Here is a 24,363-nt window from a genome sequence, read left to right on the forward strand (position 1 = left end):
AGTTCTTCTCCATTGTCACCCTGTAAATGCTCAGGTTGAGGGACTGAATCAAAGATACTATTCAATGCAATCCGACAAACATTTCTATGACTCAGCTGTTAACAACACAGTTATTATAAATTACACTAATGTGGATTATATGGTTTATTTGTTTAAAAAAAAAGAACAATTAAAAAGACTATATTAAAATAAACTACAGTAAAATATAAAGTCAATTAATAAGAATAAATAAAAAAGAATGAAAAAACACATCATATCAAAAAAATACACAAATAATAGTAAATAGATTGAATAGTAGATTAGCAAATTAAATAAATCAACAAAATAAGATGGAATGAAATATAAAAAGTAGAACAAAAAACAGTTTATCACAAGAGTACAGTTGTTAAAAAAAAATGAACTAAATTTATATCAAATCAACCAATAACAGCAAAGGTCAGGTAAACAAAGCTTTTTATTGTAGCAACAATGACATAATGATATCGTCTTGATCTTTTTTTCTTTCTCTGAACAACAACAGTCTGGCATGACCAGCTTAAGGCTTTTAAACTTTAGCTTTGTGTTTGAGGTACAGCCACACCCAACTCCTGCCACATTTTATGCTTCATCTCATGGTTGTTACATGATGGACTCAAGCAGTTAGCACCATAACCAAAGCTTCTCTGGCTTTATATTGTTGTTGTTGGTTTAACCACATCAGAAATGGTAAAGGCGCTCCGTGGGCTGTGTTCTGGTATCATCTGGGCAGAAAACAAACATAGTTTACAACAAAATCCTCATGTCTCAGTGACGTACTTTCTAAACAGTTCAAATGCACTTTGCAGGACAACCCCCAACCCACCCCCCACACCGTTACACATGCTGGTTTGTGAGCTAACATACAAGACACGCAAACATACAAGGTTCAGAAATTTCCCTCCTGTGACTACTCTATAGAAAAACAACCTTGATGACAGAACGAATGATTAATATTTATTCTAATGGTCAATCAATTCCCAGTGATGCCCAAATAAAACATTTAATTATTTTATCACTAATTATGGCTTAAAAACCCAAATGCATTCAGGTGGTGAACTACAAAATGATCAACCCTAGCTAAAACTACTGCAGTGCAACCACAACTCTTTAAGTCAGTGCGAAGCAGGTCAGCTGAACATCTAAACAATCATATGGTTTGCAAATTGTCCATTTTTAGGTTTATTTTCAACTTTGATAAATAGTTGAATTCAACACAAAACCTAAAGCACCAAAATCTTCTTTGTTTCCACACAATCTGGAACAAATGATAACTTGAGATGATATGCAAACAACTGTAATTTAAAGTTACTATAAAGTATTTATTCCCTGAATTGTCAATCTATCTTTTTTGGAAGTCTTCAGCTGTGCATTTTTTCTGAATGCATTACAGATCCAGACAGCACTGCTCTTCTGCGAGTTCATCTTCATTGTACAGTAATTTATGCATGAAATATCATCTTGTTGCTTTTGCAGTCTGATGTTTATGAAATATGAACGTATTGTGTCAAACCAGGAGAATACATCCTATAAATGTGATATAAATCCCAATGTTCAGTGCATACACATTATAGAGGAAGTTCCATCTTTGTGAAATAAAACAACGACATGCCAAATTGCTTGTAAACACACACTTCAGCTGACCTTTAAAGGAAAAAAAAAATACTACAAGAATTTTGTAAAACCCACTTACAACATGAAAATGCTCAAGAAGCCTTTGTCACAAATGATCCCATTGTCAACAGTTTTTACATTCAACTCATAAGTTGCCTTTAAAACGCCCCTCAGATTTGAAGCAGTGCCTACAGAGACTCCTTCAACATACTGAAAAGCTACAGAAAAATTATGTGTTTCCTGTGGATTGCGTTTACAATTACAGCCTCCTCAACTGCCTCACCTGCTCGTTGAACAGTGCTCTAGCTGCCATAAATGATCATGCATGTTAAAGGCTCATCTCTGTTTGTAAACCCCCTGGAGAGGTTGTGCTGAAGCACCCCCACTCAGGAGGACTTTCTTCCTCTGATTTGTTCACACCTCCACTGCTCTGCCTGCCTGTCAGACTCTTCAAGTTTACCAGACAGTGATCTTTGCAGCTATCTGCTGGCTCCTTCTGTGTCACACCTGAGAATTGATACAGAAACCAAAATATGCACCATCATTCCACAATATCACGGGATATTTCCGTCTTCGAACATAAAGACACAACACTCCAACGCTTTTCTTGCCACTTTGCCTGCAGTGCCGGGCAGCACAAGTGTGGAGCGGAGGCAGTCTGCTCAGTGAGAGCCATCTTCCTGCCATTTTTATTTAAGGCAGGATATCCACACTGCAACGAGCTGAGTCACAGCACCTTCAGCACATTTACACGGTGGTTTCATACTCCATCACTTCTTTGGGTGTGCTGAGACAGCGGTACTGAATCCTTGGCGTGACTGGGGCAGCGCTCTCGAGCACCAGGATAGTTTTACGCAGCCGACGGTCGATGAAGTGAGCATCCCAGGCAGGGTATTGCTTCCTGGGCAAGTCTATTCGGATGACAGGCCCCTCTGTCCTGGGTTTGAGGTTGGGCACTGGGAGCTTAGCTCCTCTCGGAGGCCGCACCTGAAACACATCTCCATCTACCGCAGGCCCCTGCTCCCTTTCTGACCCTTTAGTTCTCTGGAGGGTCCTGGGGGGACTGCTGACCAGATCAGGGGGGACACTCGAGGCGGGGGAGGCCAGTGACTCCACAGGCACCTCCTTCTCCCCTATATAACCCCACCCTGAGACAGAGCCATCAGGATGCAGCAGACAATAATACACAAACATGAAGAAGGTGCCCAGAGCATAGCTGCTGGCTACCACACACACCATGACGACGGCGTAGAAGTCTGAGCTGCCATGGCGCTCGGCACTGGTGCGGTACAGGTACCAGGCGACGGTGAGCGCCACATTCTCCACAAACACAGTCAGGCTGTGGATGAGCATCCTGCAGCGAGTGCGCCCCTCCCTGACGCTGAACCAGCAGAAAACATACACGATGCCCACCATCATGTTGTAGATGATCTCCTCCCATTTGGACATGCAAAAGTCGGTTTCGCCTTGAATTATCCAGAAGGTCATGATGCACCAGTGGGCCACGATGAAGATGCCGAAGTAAAGCTGGAACACGGAGGCAAACAAAGCGAAGGCCAGAGTGCGAGCACCGATGGTGAACAAGTGCCACAGAATCTGAACCACGACGGCTTTGTAGGTCATGGGGAGCTTATCATCTCGAGAGTCTCTTAAGACCTTCTGATAGGAAGAGATCATCCAGGCGAGGGATATGAGTGAGGCAGAAGCTGAAAGCCCTGGGGAGGGAGGAAAAGACGTTAGATGGTGAAAACAGTGGCAAAGTAACTGATGGATTCCCTCAGCGAGCTCAGGTGAATCCTTGATGGGTTGCTGTGGGAAACTCACCCTGCAGAGGCAACACCTGACTGGTGTGGATCATGATGCTGAGCTGCAGCACCAGCTGAGGAGCACTCTTCAGGAAGGACTCGAGCAGACGCAGCATGCTGATATCTGCGCTCTCGAACATCATGCGCCAGTAGTAGTGGCGCCGCTCTGGATCTGCATGCCAACGACTCTGCACCCCCAAATACAAGGCGTGGACGTACCTGTGCATCAAACACATTTGTCAGTTTCTTTATTTGAGCCTTTTTTGTTTTGTAATTAACTTTTTAAGTGTTACGCAACCAAATTTTAACACATGCATGAACATACATGAGTTGTAACCCCCCCCCCCCCCCCCCCCCCAAAAAAAAAGAAAAAGAAACATTAAAGTAAATAACATACAAAGAAAATCACCCTAAGAAAGCAAAGAGAAAAAAAATGAATAATTATAAAAATAAATAAATTTTAAAAAATTAAAAAGAAAACCTAAAGATTCAGATTTTAGTAACCCTCACAAGGCCTCTTATTTGCAGGAGGATCTAACAGTGTGTGCTAACATTCCCATTCCCTCTTATAAAATTCAGGAATGGACCCCATACTTTTACATATGTCTTCTCTCTGTTGTGCAGCCTAGAAATCAATTGTTCATAGCTGGTCATTTTAGTCATTTCCCCCATCCATTCACTAAATGGGACCATTTTTTTCCCCCAGTGTCTAAGAGCTTTTCTGCACCCAGTTATCAATGCCAGCCTACACCACAGTATCTGCTGGTGTCACAGTTGGACTCCTTCTGTTATTAAACCCAGAAAACACAAAGCAGGACTCTGGGATAGGTTCATCCTTACTACTTTGTTAATAAATAAAATTATACTTTCCCATAACTTCTGCGTCATTGAACATTCATACAACATGTGCAACAATGTTCCCCTACTCCATTCACATCTCCAGCACAAGTCAGATACACATAATTTAAGTCTTGCCATTTTACACGGAGTCCAATAAGTCCAATGTATAACTTTGTATGTAATTAGGTGGGTCTGTACCTCTCTAGATAACTTATGCCAGGATCCGGTAATTTCTTTCCATTTCTTTATTGCCATCTCCCCCTGTAGATCCTCTTCCCAAGCTCTCTTAAGACCTTCCAGTTTTGGGGGGTGGGCCCGTCTCACTAAATTATAGTACTTAGACGCCCTGATCGTATCCCCCTGCGCACGCTGTTTTAGGTTTTGTATATCTGTTTGGGTTATATGGGAGAATTTTTTATGTGCATGTAGTATACAACTTCTTAGTTGTAAGTATTTCCAAAAGTCATGTTTGGGAATTTTGTATCTCGCTGTCAGTTGTTCAAAGGATATAAGGATGTCACTTTCAAACACATACCCAATAAAAATAATCCCCGCTTCAACCCATGACTTCCAGTAAAGAGTTTTTTTGTTCACCTTCAACAGTTTGTTATGCCAGAGAGGTGACTTCCTTTTTGTTTTAACTGGCTTTAATGTGTTGAATTTTAGTTGTTCTCTTGTCATGTTTATACATATGTCTGATGTTTTAATCCACTTTTTGTTCTTTTTTTTCCTAACATTTCCCACACTCTGTGGTATTCGGTTATGTCCGACACTTTGTTTCAGCTGTGGTTGTTTTAAAGTGCTTTATAAATAAAGTTAGTTTAGCATGGTTCTGATGCATCAATGCCGATTTAAGTGTCAACGTGCTTCAAAAACCTTTGGTGCTACAAAATAAATAGAGAAATAAAATAAGAATCCAGAAAATCAAGGGGATCATCATACCAGTAATGCTCCCTTTAGAAAAATAAATTTGCTCAGCAGAACAAGCATCCAGCCCACCATTCTGCTTGCTTAAATGCTGGACAAGACACGGTGGAAAAAAAAAAAAAAAAAAACTTTTGGTGCTGAGACAGAAATGAGTTATGACTAAGGAGTCAGAACTCATCTGAAATTCTGGGAGCGGTCCTTCACAAGGAGCTGGAAACTTGTTCTTCTGGGATCCAGATCAGACTGAAACAGAACTAAGCTGCTCTGTAGTTATAATTCCACTACAGACATGAGAAGGGGAGTCTGCAGCATCACCTCTTTAATTAAGATACATCACAAAGCTACAGAGGATGCAAAGAATAAGAAGCTGCAAGCAGAAATTTAAGTGATTAGCTTCAATCTAAAGCTAAATGTTTTGTATAAGTTATGTAAAGTGGAGTTATAGCAAGCATATTTCCTCTTGTGTGTGTTTCTGTCATACAAACATAAAGTATGTACATAATCTTTTACATAAGAAGGAATTTTTGGTGATTTTCAGGGAGGAATATCTCTGTAATTGCCTCAGGGAGGAGGGTCAGAAGAGGCCCATGAAGCCCACTGAACCACAAGGGAGTTGCAATAACCCTTCTTTGTTCTGGCTCCCCTGAACAAAACCTACCATGTGGTGTACACTGAGGATAATAGAGCATATGAACGGTAATGAGAGGTCAAAGACTCGCAGAAGGACATGCACGGTTTCATTGCACAGCCTGTGATACAATCCCATATCACATCTCATGTGCGCTGACGTTCAGTTCAGGTAGCCAGCCTGAATTGATCCGGGTTCACCAGACTAACTGTGTATCAGTAACGGATCAGTCCAGAGTTAACAGCTGAGGGTGAAGCACGCAGCGGTAATCCTCTTAATGTGCAGACATACTAGTCTGAGAGCAGGACCAATGAATGGAGCATGGACAACAGCCTTAATGGCCTTACCGGTAATTCTGTGCTGCCACAATGTTTTAATGTGCTCCTGGACATGCTCACACACACACACACACACATTCAGTCTCAGACTCTTTGGGAGGAAGTAGGGAATCAATATAGCCCATAGGGCTGTCTCAGGAGGAAAGAAGAGAGAGAGGCCACAAAGAGGCACACGTGTGTTGTCCAACCCATGAGTCTAACAATGGATCTCAATCTGACTTCATTACTTCTTGAATTCTCAAATAAAGTCTAGAAAACAGAACTTTTCTTTGAACAGATTTGAGTATTTTCTAACCTTTCTCCCACCACAGTTCAGCTGTATTCCTCCTCTCAGCTGGCAGCAGTTCAAACCTGTCAAAAGCTATCAGAGCTCTCTGAGTGTGAGATCCAACTCGCCATCACTGACGGAGCAACTGACCTACAGACCTACTGCCATCCATGTGAAAGCAAAGCCAAGCTGTAGCATGGATTGTTTGTCCTGTCTGACCATGCTTGGTCATTAAACAGTTTGAGAAAGTGTTTGTAGATATGAAGCTTAGGGACGGTAAGACCTAAAAACTGCAGACGGGAAGGAAACGGAGTGATTCAGACCCTTCAGATTATTTCATCTTTTCAGTCAGCCAGGCTGGGTCTGTGTTTATGGGTACATTTTCTATAGAAGACGATTATTGTGAATGAGATTAATTTTTCAAGAGATGATTGACTTAGAGGCCTGTTGGATAAGGGGGGGGGTGAAGAGAGAGGGTGGAGTCTAAATTCTTCCTTTCTAAGCAGAGAAGGGGCCAAACAATCAAACGATAATGGAAAAAAAAATGTATATAAATGTAGAGTTTTCTCTGAATGTTTAGGTTTCATAACTACAGGGAGTGATGCTGGAGTTAGAGGGACGCACGGGCGCGCGCACACACCCACACCCACACAAAAGCAAAGACAAGGTGTGCGGTGCCCCCCTTTCTTCTTCTCCGCTCACGACCAGTTGCCAAATTTACCTCCAGACCTGAGCCAGCTGAAAGATGTGAATGGTGGCCTGGAAGAGCCAGATGAGGGCTCTGCAGCAGCCCCGGGCTCCTCCCCCGGTGCCCGGCCTCGGCAGCAGCCCGGCCGAGGCGGCGTGGCCAGCGCCCCGCTCGCCGCTGTCCTTGGTGCTGAAGTCGCTCTCCTCCGCTCCCGACGCCGCCACCACGGCGGCCGCAGCCGTGCCGCTCTCCACGGTCTCCGAGAAATCATAGGCGAACCATCGGAAGCTCAGCACTTGTACGACCACGGAGGGGACGATCACAAAGACCAGAGTCAGAGCAAAGCACCAGTACTCCCTCCTTAGGTAGTAGTCGGCAGCCAGCCACAGGTCTGAGGCCCCGTCCGAGAAGAAGACCAGAAGGGCGCAAAGCGTCCAGCAGCAGTCCTGCAGGCTGTAGCGCTGCGTGGCGTGACGGCGCTGGGGAGGCCGCGAGTCCGACCTGGAGGGACACTCGGGTGGGATTTGGTTTCGCAGAGAGACGGGTCCACCGTCAGATTTCGCGGCCATGTTTGTTGTAGGGAAGAGAGTAAGAGATGGGAAAATGATGGAAGGGGGAGGGAGGAGGGGTCGAGTAGCTTGTGTGTGGGAGAGAGGGAGGGGAAAGGAGGCGGGGACGTGGGTCAGCGTGGGCGAGTGGGACGGGGAGTCACTGCCCCTCAGCAGTCTGATGCCACGGGAAGATTTCTCAGCATCATTAAAGGTTGATTTGTTTGTTTGGTTACTGTGGGTCATATTCCACAAGTCTGACCCACTCAGGAAATCCACAGTGGGAAATAATCTCGCAGGTAAAAATGAAGAGTTTAGCTGGAAAAGTATAAAGATCTAGTTTGCATGAGATTTTTTTTCTGTTATGGGCTATTTAATGTATTTAAATATTAATGTGTGATGATGATTAATTTAACTGCTGGAGGGAGCACAGCTCCTCCAGTTTAATCCACTGGTTCCCAGTTCTGAGAAAGTTAGAGGGGGGAAACATTTCTGCCAAATGAAATTTTTATTTTTGATTAAGTATTGGAGAAATTGGCTCTTTTGGCTTCACGTTAAGAAGCTGTGAAACATGTGACTTCTGATCATGTGATGAAAAGATCAAAAATGGAAAAAGTCAAATGGGGCAGTTTGTAAAAGCTCAACAGGTGTAAAACACCTGTTCACTTCCTTGTTTACAGCTAATCAGCCAATCACACAGCAGCTACTCGGTGCATTTAGACTTGAAGTGGTGAGGATGACTATCAGAATGAGGAAGAAAGGGGATTTCTGAGACTGAACATGCTTGTTGGTCAGACTATTTCAGAATCTGCTGATCTAGTGGGATTTTCACACAAAACACTCAGCTTTACAGAAGATATTCTGGTAAAAGAAAAGAAAAGAAAAAGAAAAAATCCAGCGAGCAACCGCTGGCTGGACCAAAATGGCTTGAGGAGAATGGACAGACTGGTTGGAGAAGCAGACCTACTGGTTTCCAGCAGCAGTAGGCCACACTGGGCAACGCTCCTGTCAGTAAGAACAGGAAACTGAGGCTACAATTCACACACACTCACCAGAACTGGACAATAGAAGATGGAGAAATGTTGCTGGTCTGATGAAACTTTAGTACTCAGGTGTCAAAACTCGAGGACCAGTATCCTGCAGGTTTTGTTGTCTCCATGCTCCAACTCACCTGACTGAAATTAATAGGTTGACAAGAAGCTGTTCCATCCATTTGATCTGAATCAGGTGTGTTTGAGCAGGGAAACAAGGAAAACATGCCAGATACCGGCCCTCAAGGACTGGAGGTTGACACCCCTGCTTTAGAATATCCATATCCATCCTGCCTTGTATCAACGCTTCAGGCTGCTGGTGGTGTAATGGTGTGGGGAATATTTTCTTATATTTTATCCCCTCAGCACCAACATGACACGGTTTAACCAGCACAGCCTACCTGAGAATTGCTGCTGACCATGTCCATCCCTTTATGAGCCCAGTGTAGCATCTTCTGATGGAAACTTCCAGCAGGATGATGCACCATGTCACAAAGCTCACATAATCTCCACCGTGATGAGTTCACAGTCACCAGATCTCACTCCAGTCCTGCAGGATGGGAGATTTGCATCTCGGCTGTGCAGCAACGGGGTGATGCCATCATGTCCATATGGAGCAACATGTTTTCTAGATCTTCAACCTCTTAACACACATGCAGGTGCGAAGGCGTAACGGTTCAACTGGGTTTGAGCAAATTCTACCAAATAGAGTGAATAGATGTTTCGTCTCACCATCACCCCAAGACGGGGAAGTTCCTCTGAATTCTTGCACTTAAGCATCAAATCAGTTTCTTTTCTGCTTTTTTCATGTGTCACTAAATAGTAACTAAAACCTACCAAGGTTTTAGTTCCTCTTTCTCAGCTGCTTCCTCTCTTCGCTCAAGTTTTTCTGCCGAGATTCCTCCAGTTAATGTAATCCAGCCTCATTTCTGCCAGCACAAAACACTCAGACTGTCAGCTACACAATCCCCTCTACGTGGTGTCGACTGAAACACCAGGACCATTTAAAAACACTTCAAATATGGACAAAAAACCCAAGCAAAAATAATGAAAATGTACTAAAATTTAATCATTCATAAAAGCTGGAAAATCATCTGTGACAGGGTAACAAGAAGCAATATTAGAGGTGGTTTAGTACAATATATTTTCAGCCTCAAGACACAAATCAGAACACCCCCGCCCCCCATCAGTCTATAAAATACTAATTTCCTTAACTTTATTATGCAAAAATGGAAGTAGAATATATTATGGGAAATATGGAAGGCTTGCAGTTCTCAATATAAAACAAAGTCACTTAGGAAAGATGTTATCAATACACATCCTTGTAAGTAGGAGCGAGTAACATATGGACAATGATGCATCTTCAATGACATTGTTAGTGCAGAAATGTACGAGAAGACCAATGTTTCACATGGATTCTTTCACAAACATATTGTCACAATATGTCAAAGATTGATGTTACGTTTAATAAAACATTTTAGTTCCCAAGAATGGATCTGAATCCAGTCTCCTCTTTCAAAATCAACACTTCCAGAAGAAAGACACCTTGGAGAAGACACAGAACAGTTGTCATCAGGTTGACAATAAAGAAAACAAAAAAAAAAAAAAAAAAGAGGTGGATTTCTTTGCTATTACAAAGCAGAAGAGTTTCTTGAGTATGTGCCTTCTCCTGTCACTTTGCGAGTGGTGAAGTTTCTGTCAGCCTTTTTCAAAATGCTCTGGAGAGGACCTGGAATGCTGGCACCATCCACTGGGATACGGTTAATCGTTACGAGTTTCTGCAAACGGGAGAAAAGAAAATGTTCATTACAAGCTGTATGAAGCAGGAAACAGAGTGACTGGTCCATGGTCTGACTGGTTTCACCGCTCCAATCATGCTTTTTATTAACTGTAAAGAGGCTCAGCGATTGGTCCTGGTTCTCTGTTTTATATATCACGCTGCTCTGCTAGTTTATTACTAAAAGCTTTTGAACAACAGGAAGCTGAAGAAAAAAAGTTTAACATCTTGAAGCGGCGTTTCCTCCCTGTAAACCTTTCAGATTCTTCTTACAACCAAAGGTTTGGCAAGATGAAGCGACGTAGGAGCGAGATCCTGCTGATGCATCATGCTGCCGATTGTTTCATCAGGAATCGACTCAAACCCCATTCAGTTTTTGCTCTCCTGGGGTCGTTAATGACTCACTAAAACCGTAACCTCTAAAAGACGCCTGCCAGTAAAAGTTTTGAAGACCACTGGGATTGTTGCTAAACTCCGAGTCAGGGATTTGATGCATTTTGGAAGTTTATTCAAGCTATAATTAAAAAAAATAAATAAATAAAATAAATAAATAAAAAAGCTACTGAAACAAGACTTTGCAGTGGTTTAGGACAGTGGTTCTCTGTTTTTGAATCAGGATCTCCCAGAAGAACCAGGTTACTGTTCACCTCCCAGGCTGAGAGTCTCCAGTTTCATCAAAGATGAGCAGCTTCAGTCATCAAAGGTTTAGATGCTTCCCTGCTCCAACACACCTTCCTCAAATGTAACGTCTCTTTTCAAAGAGCGTTTTGTTGAGGTTCACCCAAGCATGTAGAATCACTACTGATTCACGTGTTGTAACAGGAAACATCAAAAACTTGCAGAACCACGGTCATGATTACGAGCTTGAATAAAGTCAGACTTATTCCAGTTTAGCTCACTGCTAGCCTGAAAAATGAAACCTCTTTTAGGTCAGACAACAAAAAGTCATCAGTCTCAAACTGTCAACAGCTAATTGGAGGCTTTTATTATAATAATTCCTCCTGACAACACATCAGTTAAATACTGAGGCTGTGAAGAAATGTTTTCGTACCGATTTGATTCCGATTTTTTGGGTGTCGATTCGATTAAATTGGGATTCTCATAATTTGCAGATATTTTGCAGATAAAAAAAAAACAAAAAAATGTACCAAACTTTTTTTACTTGTCATTTTTCTTGATTTAAATTAGGGGAAAACGACAGTAGCCAGACCATCATTCCGCTGCTGTAATGCCCAAGACGACAAGTAAAAAGATCAATAAAAACAATTGAATTGACTAATTTTTATTATGAAATATTTTTGTTGATATAAAAAAAAAATTTTTTAAACAAAAAAATCTATTTTAAAATTGTGAAGCAAAAAATCCTGATAATTGACTTTTTGATTAGATTTTCCAATCCCTATTAAATACGACGTCCATCTTCTGTTGATCAATCGGTAAACCCAGTTATTAGGAAAAGGTTCTATCAGAATAAAATAAAAGCAGAATTTCTTTAACATGTAACTATAATGAACTGGAAAAGATAAAACTGCATGATATGCTGCAGACTGACGAGTTAACCGTTTTCCAGCTGAAGCGCAGGAGGCTGGGATTTTTGTTTTATACCACAGGTGTCAAACTCCAGTCCTGGAGCGCCGGTATCCTGCAGGTCTTTGTCGTCTCCATGCTCCAACACACCTGACCTAAATTCATAAATAGGTTGACAAGTAGCTGCTGGATCCATTTGATCTGAATCAGCTGTGTTGGTAGAGGGAAACAACAAAAACCTGCTGGATACTGGCCCTCGAGGACTGGAGTTTGACACCCCTTCAGTTGATCTTCAGGTTCACATTAAGTGTAAACAGCTCCCCTGAACCCTTTCCTGTACCAACAGGAAGAATGACTCAACCACCATCTTAACCAGCTTTTAAGCAGTGCAAAAATTTTGGTTGCACATGCAACCCAAATTTTTTTTAAGCGGGACTGACTAACTTTTTCTGTTGGTTGCACCAGTGCACCTGACTTTTCGCAGGTCCAGGTGAAGGACTCCAGTTCTGTCTCTGCACGTCTGTCTGCGTATCATCTGTTCATTCCCTCCTTACTTGAGCTCAGAGAAGAAGAACACCTGAAAAGCCATAACACCTCCAATCTACAGCTGTACAACATGTTGTGTTGGTTTGAAATTAAGAGCGTCGCACTTTAGACATCCTGTACGGCAGAGGTGGCAATTCCTGGTTCAGAAAGTAAAAGTCTTGTCCGGCAGCTGTTCCGACCTGAAACGAGCTGAATTTAATCAGCCAGGTAAACGAGCCTGTTAGCGAAAACACCTGTTCTAAATGTACAGGTAGATCCAAAAACATGGCAGGACTTTTACTTTCTGGACCAGGAATTGCCACCTCTGCTGTACGGTAAATAACGACACAAACAAGAATTGCAAAAACAGGAATAAGTGGTAAAAGGTGGAATTAGGTGGAATCTGATTGTATATTACTGAGTTTTTCACCGTGTCTCAGCAAAGTGAAGCAGAAAAGCCGGATAAGAGCCAAATATGTTTTGACCACGATCAGGTCTACCCCAAGTTCAGCGATGGTTAACAGGTTTTACAAAATCCAATGTTACGCAGATACAGAATACGTCGTCGTTGGTGTTTCTGGATTCTGGATCCATTTTACGCCGTAATACAACTCAGGAATGACCTCAATGGTAGATTCTGAGAGTTTGGCGGTGTGCGTTTCCATGTTCTCTACCAACACCAGAGCAGGAGAAATACTCCGGCTGCTCTTTGGACTGAGTGTTTCCATGTCCAGCTTCCTAGGAGAGTTTTAAAAAAACTGAAATTTGCGTCTGATTTTCAGCTGGTTGAGGTGTTGATAAGTACTGTGGTTTACTGAGAAAAGCAAAGCAGGGGACACGTGATATTTACTGCATCTAAATCAAGCTTCAAGTCTCGATCGACTAATTCTGAAGACCATCGACTCCCACCAATCAACCAGTTAAATCACTGGAGAAAAACAGAAAACTTTGACATGTTAAAAGTCTAATGGGGAATATTTGTTGTAGAGAATGAGTCACAACATGATCCCAGTTACTCTGCACCAGCAGGAGGTGGTGCCACAACCCTAGCATCTCAAACCCAGACTGCCCAAGTCCAGTCTACCAGAACCACCATCCTGCAACTGTTAGATGCATCTTTCCTCCAACACACTTGAATCAGCTGAATTCCCAGATCTGCGTGTCACTCAGCTCTGCAGAGGCCTGGAAAACGTTGCAGGACAGTAAATCTCAATGACTAGACCTGGGCAGTCCTGTCTCAGACATCATTCTTTTAACTAATGAAACACTAAGAAACATATTGTATGGCGATTTCCATTCCTTCCTTCCACCAGTAAACATTACCGCAGCACCATGATGGCTCAAAGTCAAAAGGAGATTTGAAGACCTTAATCTATTTGCTTAGACCCTCAACACATGGATCCTCAACCTTGATCCTCAAGGCCCAGTGTCCTGCAGGTTTCCCTTGCATCCCTGCTGGAACACACCAGACTCAGACGTCTGCTAAACACACACCGATCTGAATCAGGTGTGTTGCAGCTGGGATGTCTGGAAAACCTGCAGGACTCCGGTCCTCGAGGATCCCAGCCTTGAAAACACACTAAAAGTTAAAAAGGAGCTGTTGAATATTTTATTATTCCAACAAACATCATGAACATTCAATAAAATGACTTGTTTACTGCATTATTTTCTGCTTGTTTGGTGACGAGCGCAGAGCTCAGAGAGCAGCTGGATCCCTGCACGTCTGGAATAAATTTAGGTCCAACTCCCACTCACCTGGCCTGAAGCAACTGTGGGAGGGCATCTTACAGCAGTGTGCAACTCGACTTCTTTTTTGTCTTCTTTTCCATCGGCGTTTTCCTGTTGATCTGTCGCACCAGATCATAGAAAATCTACAACACAGAAAAGAATTGCAAACGCATGAGACTGTGGATGTGTTTTATTCCATGTAGCTACTCAAACAGCATCTAAGCAAATAGGCCTTTTAACTAGTTTAGCTTTCAGTTTCACATCTAGCAGGGGTTTTTAATCCTTTTCTGGTTGAAGACCCCCCCCCCCAAACAGATACAGGGAAGCAACAGGGAACATCATACAGCTGAATGACATGTACCACTCATTAAGTTTGTTTGTCAGTGAAAATGCTGCAAAGATATGAAACTTTGGTGACCTAGATAGATGTGCGTTGTTCTAGCGCACACAACAACCTTGCCCCACCAGAAAGCCATCAAACCTCAGAGTGGTACAGTCGCGTCGTCTTCCCCCTCAGCTACAGAGAGATCAGAGAAGAGAGGCGTTTGGAAAAACACTCTTCTCAACTTTGACACGTTTTCTACACTCACAGAAGCTTTTATCCAAAGCGACTTACACATGAGAGCGAGAACAACAAAAGCAGGAAGCCAAACAGTAGAGGACATCATAAGATAGATGCTAGCCAAACCACTGCAAGTCCAGTTGGATGCAGGTGTTGCCAGGTTGTCCTACACGCAGAAATTTTTTTTTTTTTTTTTTGCATTCCCTCCTTGCCATTCTCCCTTTGTTGAAACAGAGTTCTCTGACTCCTCTGACAAATAGAGTTAAAGTTTTGAGTTTTGGACCACAATATCCAACAATTCAGCACTCATACGTTTATAAAAAAGAAAATGTCTTCCTGTGTAACATACAAATAATTTGTGGAGTTGCACCGTTTACAAGCACTAAAAGTCGACTGATTAAACCAGCCACTGAGCACATCTGTCGCCTTGAAGGTAAATACAAACTTTAGATAAATGTATTAATATTTGTATGTTTCACTTATTTGCAGTAAACCTTATTCAGCTGCAGGCTCACAGTAATGCCCGTAGAGCTGGCATATTGTTATACTAGCTTCAGAAGCTGGCTGCTGCGATCAGAGCTGCAGTGTTTTAGCAGGAATTTCTTCATGTGACTGCACAGGATTCCTGGGTCTGATTTATTTTACAAAGCTATATTCGTTTCAGATACTCTTGGTGCATGGACTTCTTTTGTTTGGGACTGGACTGCTGGTAATTAAATAGGAGCTTGAGCGCCAACGTGGAACCTGACAGAGCTGGTGTGTAACATGCAGTCTTGTGACTATAACAGCTATAATAGCGATGGCTTGTCCTTTTGTGTGCAGAAGGCTTGAAGGGATCTGGGAACTGGTTTCCAGCTGGAGATAGTCTCAGCGCATCATTGGATGCAATGTTTGCAGCTTCCATTTATCCATCACTACAGCATGTTGGATTCATGTTAATGGTGATTTAAATTTGTGGGGAAAAAATAAGGCAAATACAACAACAACAACAACAACAATAATAATAATAATAATAATAATAATAATGATCCAACCAAAAATTTAAGGACCTCCAAGCAGTCCCTCCTCAGAACCCCTATTGAAGACCTCTGATGAGCACCGGTGTACAATCCAGGTGCCATAAAGTAGAAGTCCTGCCATGTTTTGGATCTGCCTGTGCATTTAGAACCGGTGTTTCCACTAACAGGCTCATCTTCCTGCAGTGGAGCTTAACTGATCACATTAAACTGGTTTATTGACTGGTTGAAACAGCTGCTGGACTGGACTTTTACTTTGTGGCACTTGGATTATACACGTTTGCTGATGAGTAGGACCATCTTAAACTTTTTATTTTCAATGTCCAAATGTTTTAATCATTGTGCTTTTCTGTTTGTTTTTACAGTTTGTTTGAACTATGAATGGATGACTACGGTTTAAGCGATGTACTTTACCCTTTTGAGATAATTACCTGCCCCCCCCCCCCCCCCAAAAAACACATTTTTATATACACATCTTTATGTGGAAAAACCATAACCTACATTTTGATGTAAACTGGTGCTTTATAAACAAAACTAAACAGAAAAAAGAAAAACATTTTGATTTCATGCTCACCTCATTAACATTGATCTTTGATTTAGCTGAAGTCTCTAAAAAGGCACAGTTGCTCCACTGACGAGCCAGGTTCTGTCCCTGCTCCTTGCCAACCACACGCTCATCCTCCAGGTCACACTTGTTTCCCACCAGGATCATGGGAACCTGATTGATCACAAGGAAGATCAATTGTTCAAGTAACAAAGATTTCATGTCTAAAACTGCACAAATCAGAAAAAAGAATGAGAGGAAATCAATTGCTTGAATGGCCGCTTGCAGCCGTCTAAAGAGACGCTGTCAGGCCATGCGCTTCGGCTTTTGCTTGACAAGAAGAGACTCCTGCCAAGTCCATCTTCATGATCATTAACACTGAATATTCCTCATTTTGACAGATAAAGTTGCTCGTTTATAGTTCAGCCTGCTTCTAATTGGTCTTTAATCAAACTTAAATCTGACACAGAATGTTGAATATTTCTCTTATTTCTGCAAAAGAGGAGAATTGAGGATTTATCAGGGTGAACCAGGCCTCTAAAACAGCAGCATGATGACACAGCTCATTTCTCTACCTGTGGACCTACTCTTGTGTACTCGCTTCATTTAATAGCTAGTTGTTATTTCTTCCCTGACTTTTGCATCATGTTAGCCAGCTGGACGTGGAAAAAAAAAATAAAATAAATGAGGAATAAAAAGCAATAAAAGGCCCTTTTTATATTGCTAACCTTATTTTCTAACCTCAAGGCTGAAGGGGGATCCTTTATTAATGTTAAATTAATAATAACCAATCATGATTAGCTTTCCACAACAAATAAAAATAAGTCTAACCGTACCATTTAAACCTCGCATTTCCTTCTAATGTACAAATGCAGAGGTAAAAAAAAAAAAAAGTGCCAGGAAAAGAGATGCCACAACAAAGTCGGAAGTCAGTCAAGGAAGCAGCTATGAATAAATAACACACTCAGCAGGCTGCACATCCTTCCTCTAAATCAAGAGATAAGTGACGAAGAGTGAAAGAGGCAGATAGCATCTAACAACACTTCTGACATTTCTTTACCGTCACTAAGCTTTGCCCCCCTCAGTTCTGCGCTCTCCCCCACCGGGGTGACTAATGGGGGGAGGGTGGTGAGCATGAGGGGAGACCTCGGATTATAGAAACATACACAGGAGGAGATGATGAAAAAACACATGTAGGAGCTGTTTTAAAACTCACAAATCCAGCAGAACTGACCGAGACAAGCACCCCATCCAGTAAAAACACACTTCTCCAGATGTGATGACTGGGAGTAACATTCATTTATTCATCTTAATTTGCAATCTTTGTCAGAGGATCTATGTGCATGCCAGTACAAGTGCTTTTTTTTTTTTTTTTTTTAAACACTTAATTACTTAAGATTAAATACAGTATCTTAAATATGTATAAGAAGATTTAAAACAAAAGATTTGGTTTAAAAAGAAAGTTCAACCTACATCCTCGGTGTCCTTCACTCTCAGGATCTGCTCCCGGAGGTCCTGCAGGTCATTAAACGTCGACTGTGCTGTAATGGAGTAGACCAAAGCAAAGCCTTGGCCATTCTTCATGTACAGATCCCTCATAGCTGTGAACTGTTCCTGTAGGACAGCAGAGCAGAGATGCCATCAGCAACCTTTTTCCTCATGCTCACCTCGAAACAACTCCTCAATCTGAAACTCTACTTACTGTTCCAGCTGTGTCCAAGATTTCAAGCATACACTGCTGCCCATCGACCTCAACTTGCTGTCGGAGAAAAGCCAGAAAGCTTCTATTAGATGAAAGGAGGCATTTATGTACCCAAGACTCCTTTTGGTTGAAAATCTTGCAGTCATATGAAATGCCTCTGGCCCTACCTTTCTGTAGGAGTCTTCTATGGTGGGGTCATACTTCTCCACAAATATGCCTTGCACAAACTGGACTGTCTGGAGTAGATGAAATGAGAACAAAATCAATATCAATCATAAACTTAGAGATCTAGCATCTTGCAAAGTCAGACAGCACAGGACCATTTAAAGTGATTCATTTCAATGTATGTTTGTACAGAAAAATAGAATATCAGGGATAATTAAACTACATTAATCAAAAACGTACATTTTTCTCAAAGCTGATTTTTAGTTGGTGTAAGATTGCATGCAGATGTTGCATGTTTTATGTTTTACTGAATGTTCTCTGTTTAAAAACAGCCAAATGAAATCAAGGCACCTTTTAACAGCAACAACTCTGTTTTGTAGAGTTTCCCTTACAAAATTCAGTTTCTGTGGTGGTCCCAATGGCCGATTAACAGTCATCACGTACAAATACCTGACTCTTCCGAGGTTAGTTTTTGCTTTTAAAAAAATATTTTAGCAGGTTCATCTATAATTGCAACCAGTGGTTAATACAGTCAGATATTATTTAAGCTAACCAGTCAACTTCCCTAGCCCACAGTCGCGTAGCACCGACAATTTAATGTTACATAGGATCGCGTTTAGTGTTCATCATCGGCATCTTTATTGGGATGTCGATACAACTTGTAAAGTCTAAAGCTACATATCAGCAGCCTCTATGTGTAATAAACTTGCCAAGTGTGCTGGAAGTTCACCTTGTTGCTTTTGGGCTTAACTAAAGTTAAATTAGACCCCACCGCTCTGCATGCTGTGTTCCCGTGCAAAGCAGATGTCTGACAGCAGAGTAGTCTACCTCTGCTGCACTTCTGGAGACATCAGTGCAGCTTTAATTAAGAAATTGTGACTTTTTCAATGTAAAAAAAAAAAATTCATTCTCTGCATTTTGAAGCCGTGGCGTGGCAGCGACAGCCCTGCTGCGGCTGAATAAACGCAGGGGAAACAGTGCAGCTCGAAGATAATTCAATTTGTTCCAGGTTTTAAAAGTTTTTTTTGCATTTAACTTCATGGGGATTTCAGAGCTAGAATTCCAACATTTTTGTATTTATTGTATATTTGATTGTATTTCACTTAATTTTATGTATTTTGCTGTAAAATTACCTTAAGTGTCATAAAAGATGCCCAGAATTAAAATCTATTATTATACAAATGGATAATTATAAGGAGATTTTTGTGGGGCATTGTTGTGTTGTTTTAGTAAGGTATGAGGAAAAGAAAAGCAAAAAAATCTGCCACTATGAACTCACCAGTGCAGATTTTCCCACGCCTCCTGATCCCAGCACAACTAGCTTGTACTCACGCATGGTGGGCGACTTCACTGGACAAGCACAAGAGTCTGAAAGAGCAGATGATGATAAAGAGAATCACTGCATAGCTCTGAGATTAAACAAAAACACTAAACATGTTAAAAAAATTATTCATATAAGCCCATTTACAGCTCAAGTATTGCTTTAGTCTTTTTAAATCAAGGCATTGCTGGGAAAAAAAAACAACATTCAAATTAGGATGTTTTAAATACCCCACAACACATGACAAGAACCGAAACCGACTGCTTATGTTTGGCTGAACACCCTGTTAGAGCAGTATTTACAACTACAAAAAAATCACTGTTGATGTCAGCACATTGAAAGCTCATTCCTCTGCCAAAAATGAGCTCTCCTTCCCACCCACTGCCAGGGGACTTCAGCTGTCTGGATAATATGGGTGTTGCCTTTAGGACCAAACAAAAAAAAAAACCAAGAAAAGCTTTAGGAAATCAGAGAACAGTTCCATACGCTGAGGAATTCAGAGCAGTATTTCACCAGGTAGTAACACAGAACAACTCGACATGCGAGCAACACCAACAAGCAGATTTTATCACATAGTGGGGGCTGCGGACTCAGAGACGTGCAACAGATCCTAAAAATGGCTTTGAAGTCTGCAGGTTAGTGTTCCTGTGCTACAAATAACTTCATCTCATAATATAGAAATAAAAAGACCCATCATCAACTCCATCAGGCCGACACAGATTAGATGGTGTACGTGACCTAGAAAAAACTGGCACCAAGGGGAGACTGTCACAGATATGAAAATGTACCAACCTAACAGGAATTTTCTACAGATGAGGGTCTACAGGCTGAGGAAACACCCAGTAAATCTAACATGAGAAACCAGCTGACAACTTTCTGGATAACTCATTTATTGCACTACTGTAAACATACAAGGAAAGCCACAAATCTAATTTTTAATCACTCAACTCGGAATTCAATGCATCAGACTATTTCAGAGAAATCTTGAGTTCACTTCCTGTTTATTTAGATATTTGCTGGAATAAGAAGTGATTTTTCATTACAGCACTTTTAAATATTTCATAAACGTGGCTTCTGCCTCAGTATGCCTGATCCAACGGGTTGTACTGGAATAATTTCACTGTGTCGGATGTCAGTGACAATAAAAGCGTCTGATTCTGAGAAATCATATAAGTTTGCTTACATGAAATAAAAAAAAATAAAAAAAGTCTGAAGCTTGATAATATGGACAGAAGTGATGGATAGGATTGCATCTTTATTTAAAAACCCTTGCTTCCTCTACAACACTGAAGAGGCACTGACAGAAATCATGCCAAAATCACATCAACACTTTCCACACAAGACCACAAAGACCACAGGCTCCTAAAGAAATGACTACATTATGCCATTTTTGTTAAATATACACCTTTTGTTTCATCTCTTCATATGAGAGAGACTGGTGAATAGACACATAAACCCATTCTATATAATGTACAATCAGATTTAAATGTTAAACTGGTAAATGTTACTGATTGCATGTTTGAGAAGAATGTCTTAAATATTATTCTGACACACTAATGTTAATTTAGTTTAGAAATGTCAAAGATGGGGGTGAGATCTACAGCAAGACCTCATTTAAGAACCTCTTTGAATCTACTAATTATACTAGGTCTGTAAGACCTTTGTCAAATGTTGTGAGAAACAATACAAAACCACTGTGTCCCACTCAGCCGACATTAGCAATTCTAACTATGATGTATGAAGCACCACCAGAAACCCACAGTGTGAGACAAGCACACTACAAAGAGCCATTGTGATGAACCTCCTCTACTCAAGCACACCATACAAACAGAAAATGGAGATCAGAGAACACATGCATGACCACTGCTCTGTAATCATTTCTGGGGCATCAGCAGAGACTTAGGTGACGCCAGCAAGTGCTTGATATATCTGTTATAAAATTTAATGGAAAACACTATTTAATATGCAAGTTTGTGTGGGTGACACAAAACTTGCACCAAGGTCTTGACATCAGATAAGAAACCTGAGCCTTCCCCTCATAGGATGAGCCTGGACATGAACAGCAGACATATCAAGCACTTGATCTGACAACCTTCACTAATCCTACTCATGGCTTGTGGTAATAAGACCTACATGCATACTTGACCCACAAATGACAAAGTAGTAAACACAAAATGCCACAAATAGTCTTTTGCTAAACTGTTCTTTAAAAAAAAGAAAGAAAAGCTTCACTTACTGTGTAAACCGTTGCTGATGTCAAATCCCTCTACATCTGGGGCGGAGGGGCCGACGGATCTTCAGGTACAGATGTCAACCGGCCCACAAGGTGCTATGAGCTGATGCAGAAAGCTTGGCCACACCAAAGCACTCAGACTGGAAACTGGCTCTAAAGTAAACCAATAACACTTCCATGTCAGCACTACTTACTTTACCTAAATGAAACCGAAGAATAATTAAGAATCAAGTTTTGTATATTTAAAGTAAAAATAGCAAATTGGAGTTGCATACTTTAGTTAACTTTTAACATTTAAAGTGGGCAATTATTCTGTTGATTTAATACTGCCATTTCTGAAATGGTGTCATTACTGAGCCCTATGACCACAAATCATTTACGAGTAGTTTAATTGCTCCATATGTCTCTAAACCCCATTATGTGATCACAATGATGCTGTGGTGTTTGTAATGAGATATGAACATCCATGTCCCAAAACGTTCATTAAATTGCAAACCGCTGAATATTAGAGTAACCTCAAGATAAATAACTCATGCCATAAAACTTAAGTTTAATTTGGAACAAATTTCGCAAATTCTTCAGGATTCTTCAAGAAAGGAAGTGAAATTAACATGTCATCTCTGTTGGTTAAATCCTTACTTTTCAATGGTAAGAAATGCTTTGTTACATAAGTTAATTCCCCCCAAAAATGGCTGCCAAGAACCGCAAACATGATGATAGTTTCACATCAACCTTCAGACATGAAATGATTAGTTTTCAGAGGACTGTGGCTGACAAGGCGACTCTTCCCTTCAACATGGTATCAAGTGTCAGCACCAGAGGGGAGCTAACTTATTTACCTCAACTTAAATGTACAAAACACTTTTTTTTTTTTTTTTTTAAAACAAAAAAAAAAAAACCCACAAATCTAAACCGTCTCAACACTTTGCATTTTTAAAACAACCTTTAACGCCACGCAAACTACGTGCAGTTTACATTTATAGATACCAATAAAGTAAAGTTGTTTTCGTGACAACTTGTAGCGTACTTGGTTTCGAAAGGAAGGGTGTGGCTATTAGTTTCCCAATACAACCCTGACTTTTCTTTCGTTTTAAAAACAGTCATTTGTAATCAACTGTGCAAAATGGCCAACATAAAATAAAAGTTGTTTAAACGTAAATGTGAGAGCCCGAATAGCATAACTACAAGTAGCTTGATTGCTACCAAGTTTGACAACTCATTTGTTAGCATTTAGTTAGCATGCTAATGCTAACCAACGTTATTAGATGGTAGCCTGGAAAGATGCTGCAAACGTGGAGTGCAGACGCCACGGTTACCAGTGTAGACTTGGTGGACAAAATAAAACCATGCACACATTTTAATAGTAGCTGTTTTAAACAAACAATGCGCTCTCTTTAAGTTGCCAAACACTTCAAACAACTATTTAGCTAACACGGAGCGCTAACAAGTTAGCTAACCAGTTAGCATTCGACTGAACTCTAAAAAAAAAAAGGGGGTTTTTTTCACCTGCGGTTTGCGCTTTAAGTCCTTCTTTGGATGATCTTTAACATGCAGATAAACTACTACGTAAACGAGAAGTCCAAGCTTTAGTTAAACACTTAATTACTTCAACTGCAATTAATGTTTGTGCCGACAACTCGTTAGCATTTAGCCGCCGTTAGCTGCTCAGTTCAATCATAAAAGTTAGCCTGGAAGCTAAGCTACTTTACCCACCAGCACCATTTCTTAGCAGTGAAACCAGAAGTAATTTAAGCGTTTGATAGAAACCGCCCGAATACTAACAGATTAATCATTCAGACAACAAAGCTTAACATTTGATATATTACTATTATATAGTTAATTTGACTCAGAAGGACCAGTGTCTGTTAGGACACTTACCGTGCTCCGCTGTGTGCGTTAAATGAGGCAGTAATGTACGGAAGGATCTGACTACAGCTGCTGATTGGACCAGAATCAGCCAATCACAGCAATCCAGGTTACGACACAAATAAATCCCCCTCATTTCAAACGCAATTTATTCTTATCAATATGTGTCAAGGTTTCAGATTATTCACCGAATCAAAGTAGCTTGATAAAAGCACACAGTAAATGCAGAAATATAGAATGTAAAGTTTCTGGAAAATTACTCAAGTACCCAAGCACAATTAAGAAAATATAATGAACTAGAAAAAAAGCTGTTCTTGCAGAATAGCAGTGTGAATACTTTCATGCTGAAACGCTGAAACTGTAATGCTGAAGAAAGTTTGAAATGGAATACTAAACGTGGTTAAAATGGCTGAAAGCTGAGCTGAAATAAGTTGAATATGTTTGAAGATGACTACAATATGGTTGTGGAATGATCAGCTGAAGGAGTTGTACAGCTTAAGTCAACAGTTGAAAGATTTAAAAGTCAAAATGATGTTTCAAAATGGTGTTTCAAGGTGTTGAAAATGTTTGAAGGTTGCAAAATGAGTGAGAGGCACTTGAACATGGTTGAAATGTCATTGTCGAAGCCTTTAGCTGAAGTAACTATAAAGCTGAAGGAAGTAGTACAAGTGTTGAAGCCTAAAATGGTGTTTAAA

The 24,363-nt window shown here is 40.9% G+C and overlaps 2 protein-coding genes across 3 annotated transcripts; both read right to left on the reverse strand.

Annotated features, from left to right (window-relative positions):
• Positions 1-2,376: 2,376 nt before the first annotated feature.
• On the reverse strand, positions 2,377-7,746 carry xkr7a (XK related 7a; the record flags this gene model as incomplete). The annotated part of the gene is made up of 3 exons (XM_079238885.1): positions 7,157-7,746; positions 3,454-3,653; positions 2,377-3,344 (listed from the first exon to the last, which is right to left on the reverse strand). Exons 1-3 carry the CDS (start codon positions 7,690-7,692, stop codon positions 2,377-2,379), a joined length of 1,704 nt encoding a protein of 567 aa, XP_079095011.1. The 5' UTR covers positions 7,693-7,746.
• A 2,043-nt stretch (positions 7,747-9,789) lies between these two features.
• Positions 9,790-23,705, reverse strand: LOC306754903 (ras-related protein Rap-1b). 2 transcript variants are annotated; one of them, XM_079239054.1, is made up of 9 exons: positions 23,681-23,705; positions 21,806-21,955; positions 19,528-19,616; positions 18,251-18,319; positions 18,084-18,140; positions 17,855-17,995; positions 16,412-16,555; positions 14,287-14,402; positions 9,790-10,480 (listed from the first exon to the last, which is right to left on the reverse strand). In XM_079239054.1, the coding sequence occupies exons 3-8, from the start codon at positions 19,582-19,584 to the stop codon at positions 14,316-14,318; spliced, it is 555 nt and encodes a 184-aa protein (XP_079095180.1). In that variant the 5' UTR covers positions 19,585-19,616; positions 21,806-21,955; positions 23,681-23,705; the 3' UTR covers positions 9,790-10,480; positions 14,287-14,315. The 2 variants fall into 2 exon arrangements, with proteins under 2 accessions (XP_079095180.1, XP_079095181.1); XM_079239055.1 differs by lacking the exon at positions 23,681-23,705 and adding an exon at positions 23,309-23,327.
• Positions 23,706-24,363: the final 658 nt, after the last annotated feature.

The sequence above is a fragment of the Telmatherina bonti genome (genome assembly GCF_933228915.1).
Source record: "Telmatherina bonti genome assembly, chromosome: 4".
NCBI classification, from domain to species: Eukaryota; Metazoa; Chordata; class Actinopteri; order Atheriniformes; family Telmatherinidae; genus Telmatherina; species Telmatherina bonti.

Bases quoted from the DNA above. Each gene is read 5' to 3' on its own strand.
- LOC306754903 (XM_079239054.1), bottom strand. From the start codon at position 19,584: ATGCGTGAGTACAAGCTAGTTGTGCTGGGATCAGGAGGCGTGGGAAAA. The intron at 18,320-19,527 runs GTGAGTTCATAG...CATCTACTCCAG, and splicing joins GCGTGGGAAAATCTGCACTG to ACAGTCCAGTTTGTGCAAGG. The intron at 14,403-16,411 runs GTGAGCATGAAA...TCTGTGTTGTAG, and splicing joins CAAAGATCAATGTTAATGAG to ATTTTCTATGATCTGGTGCG.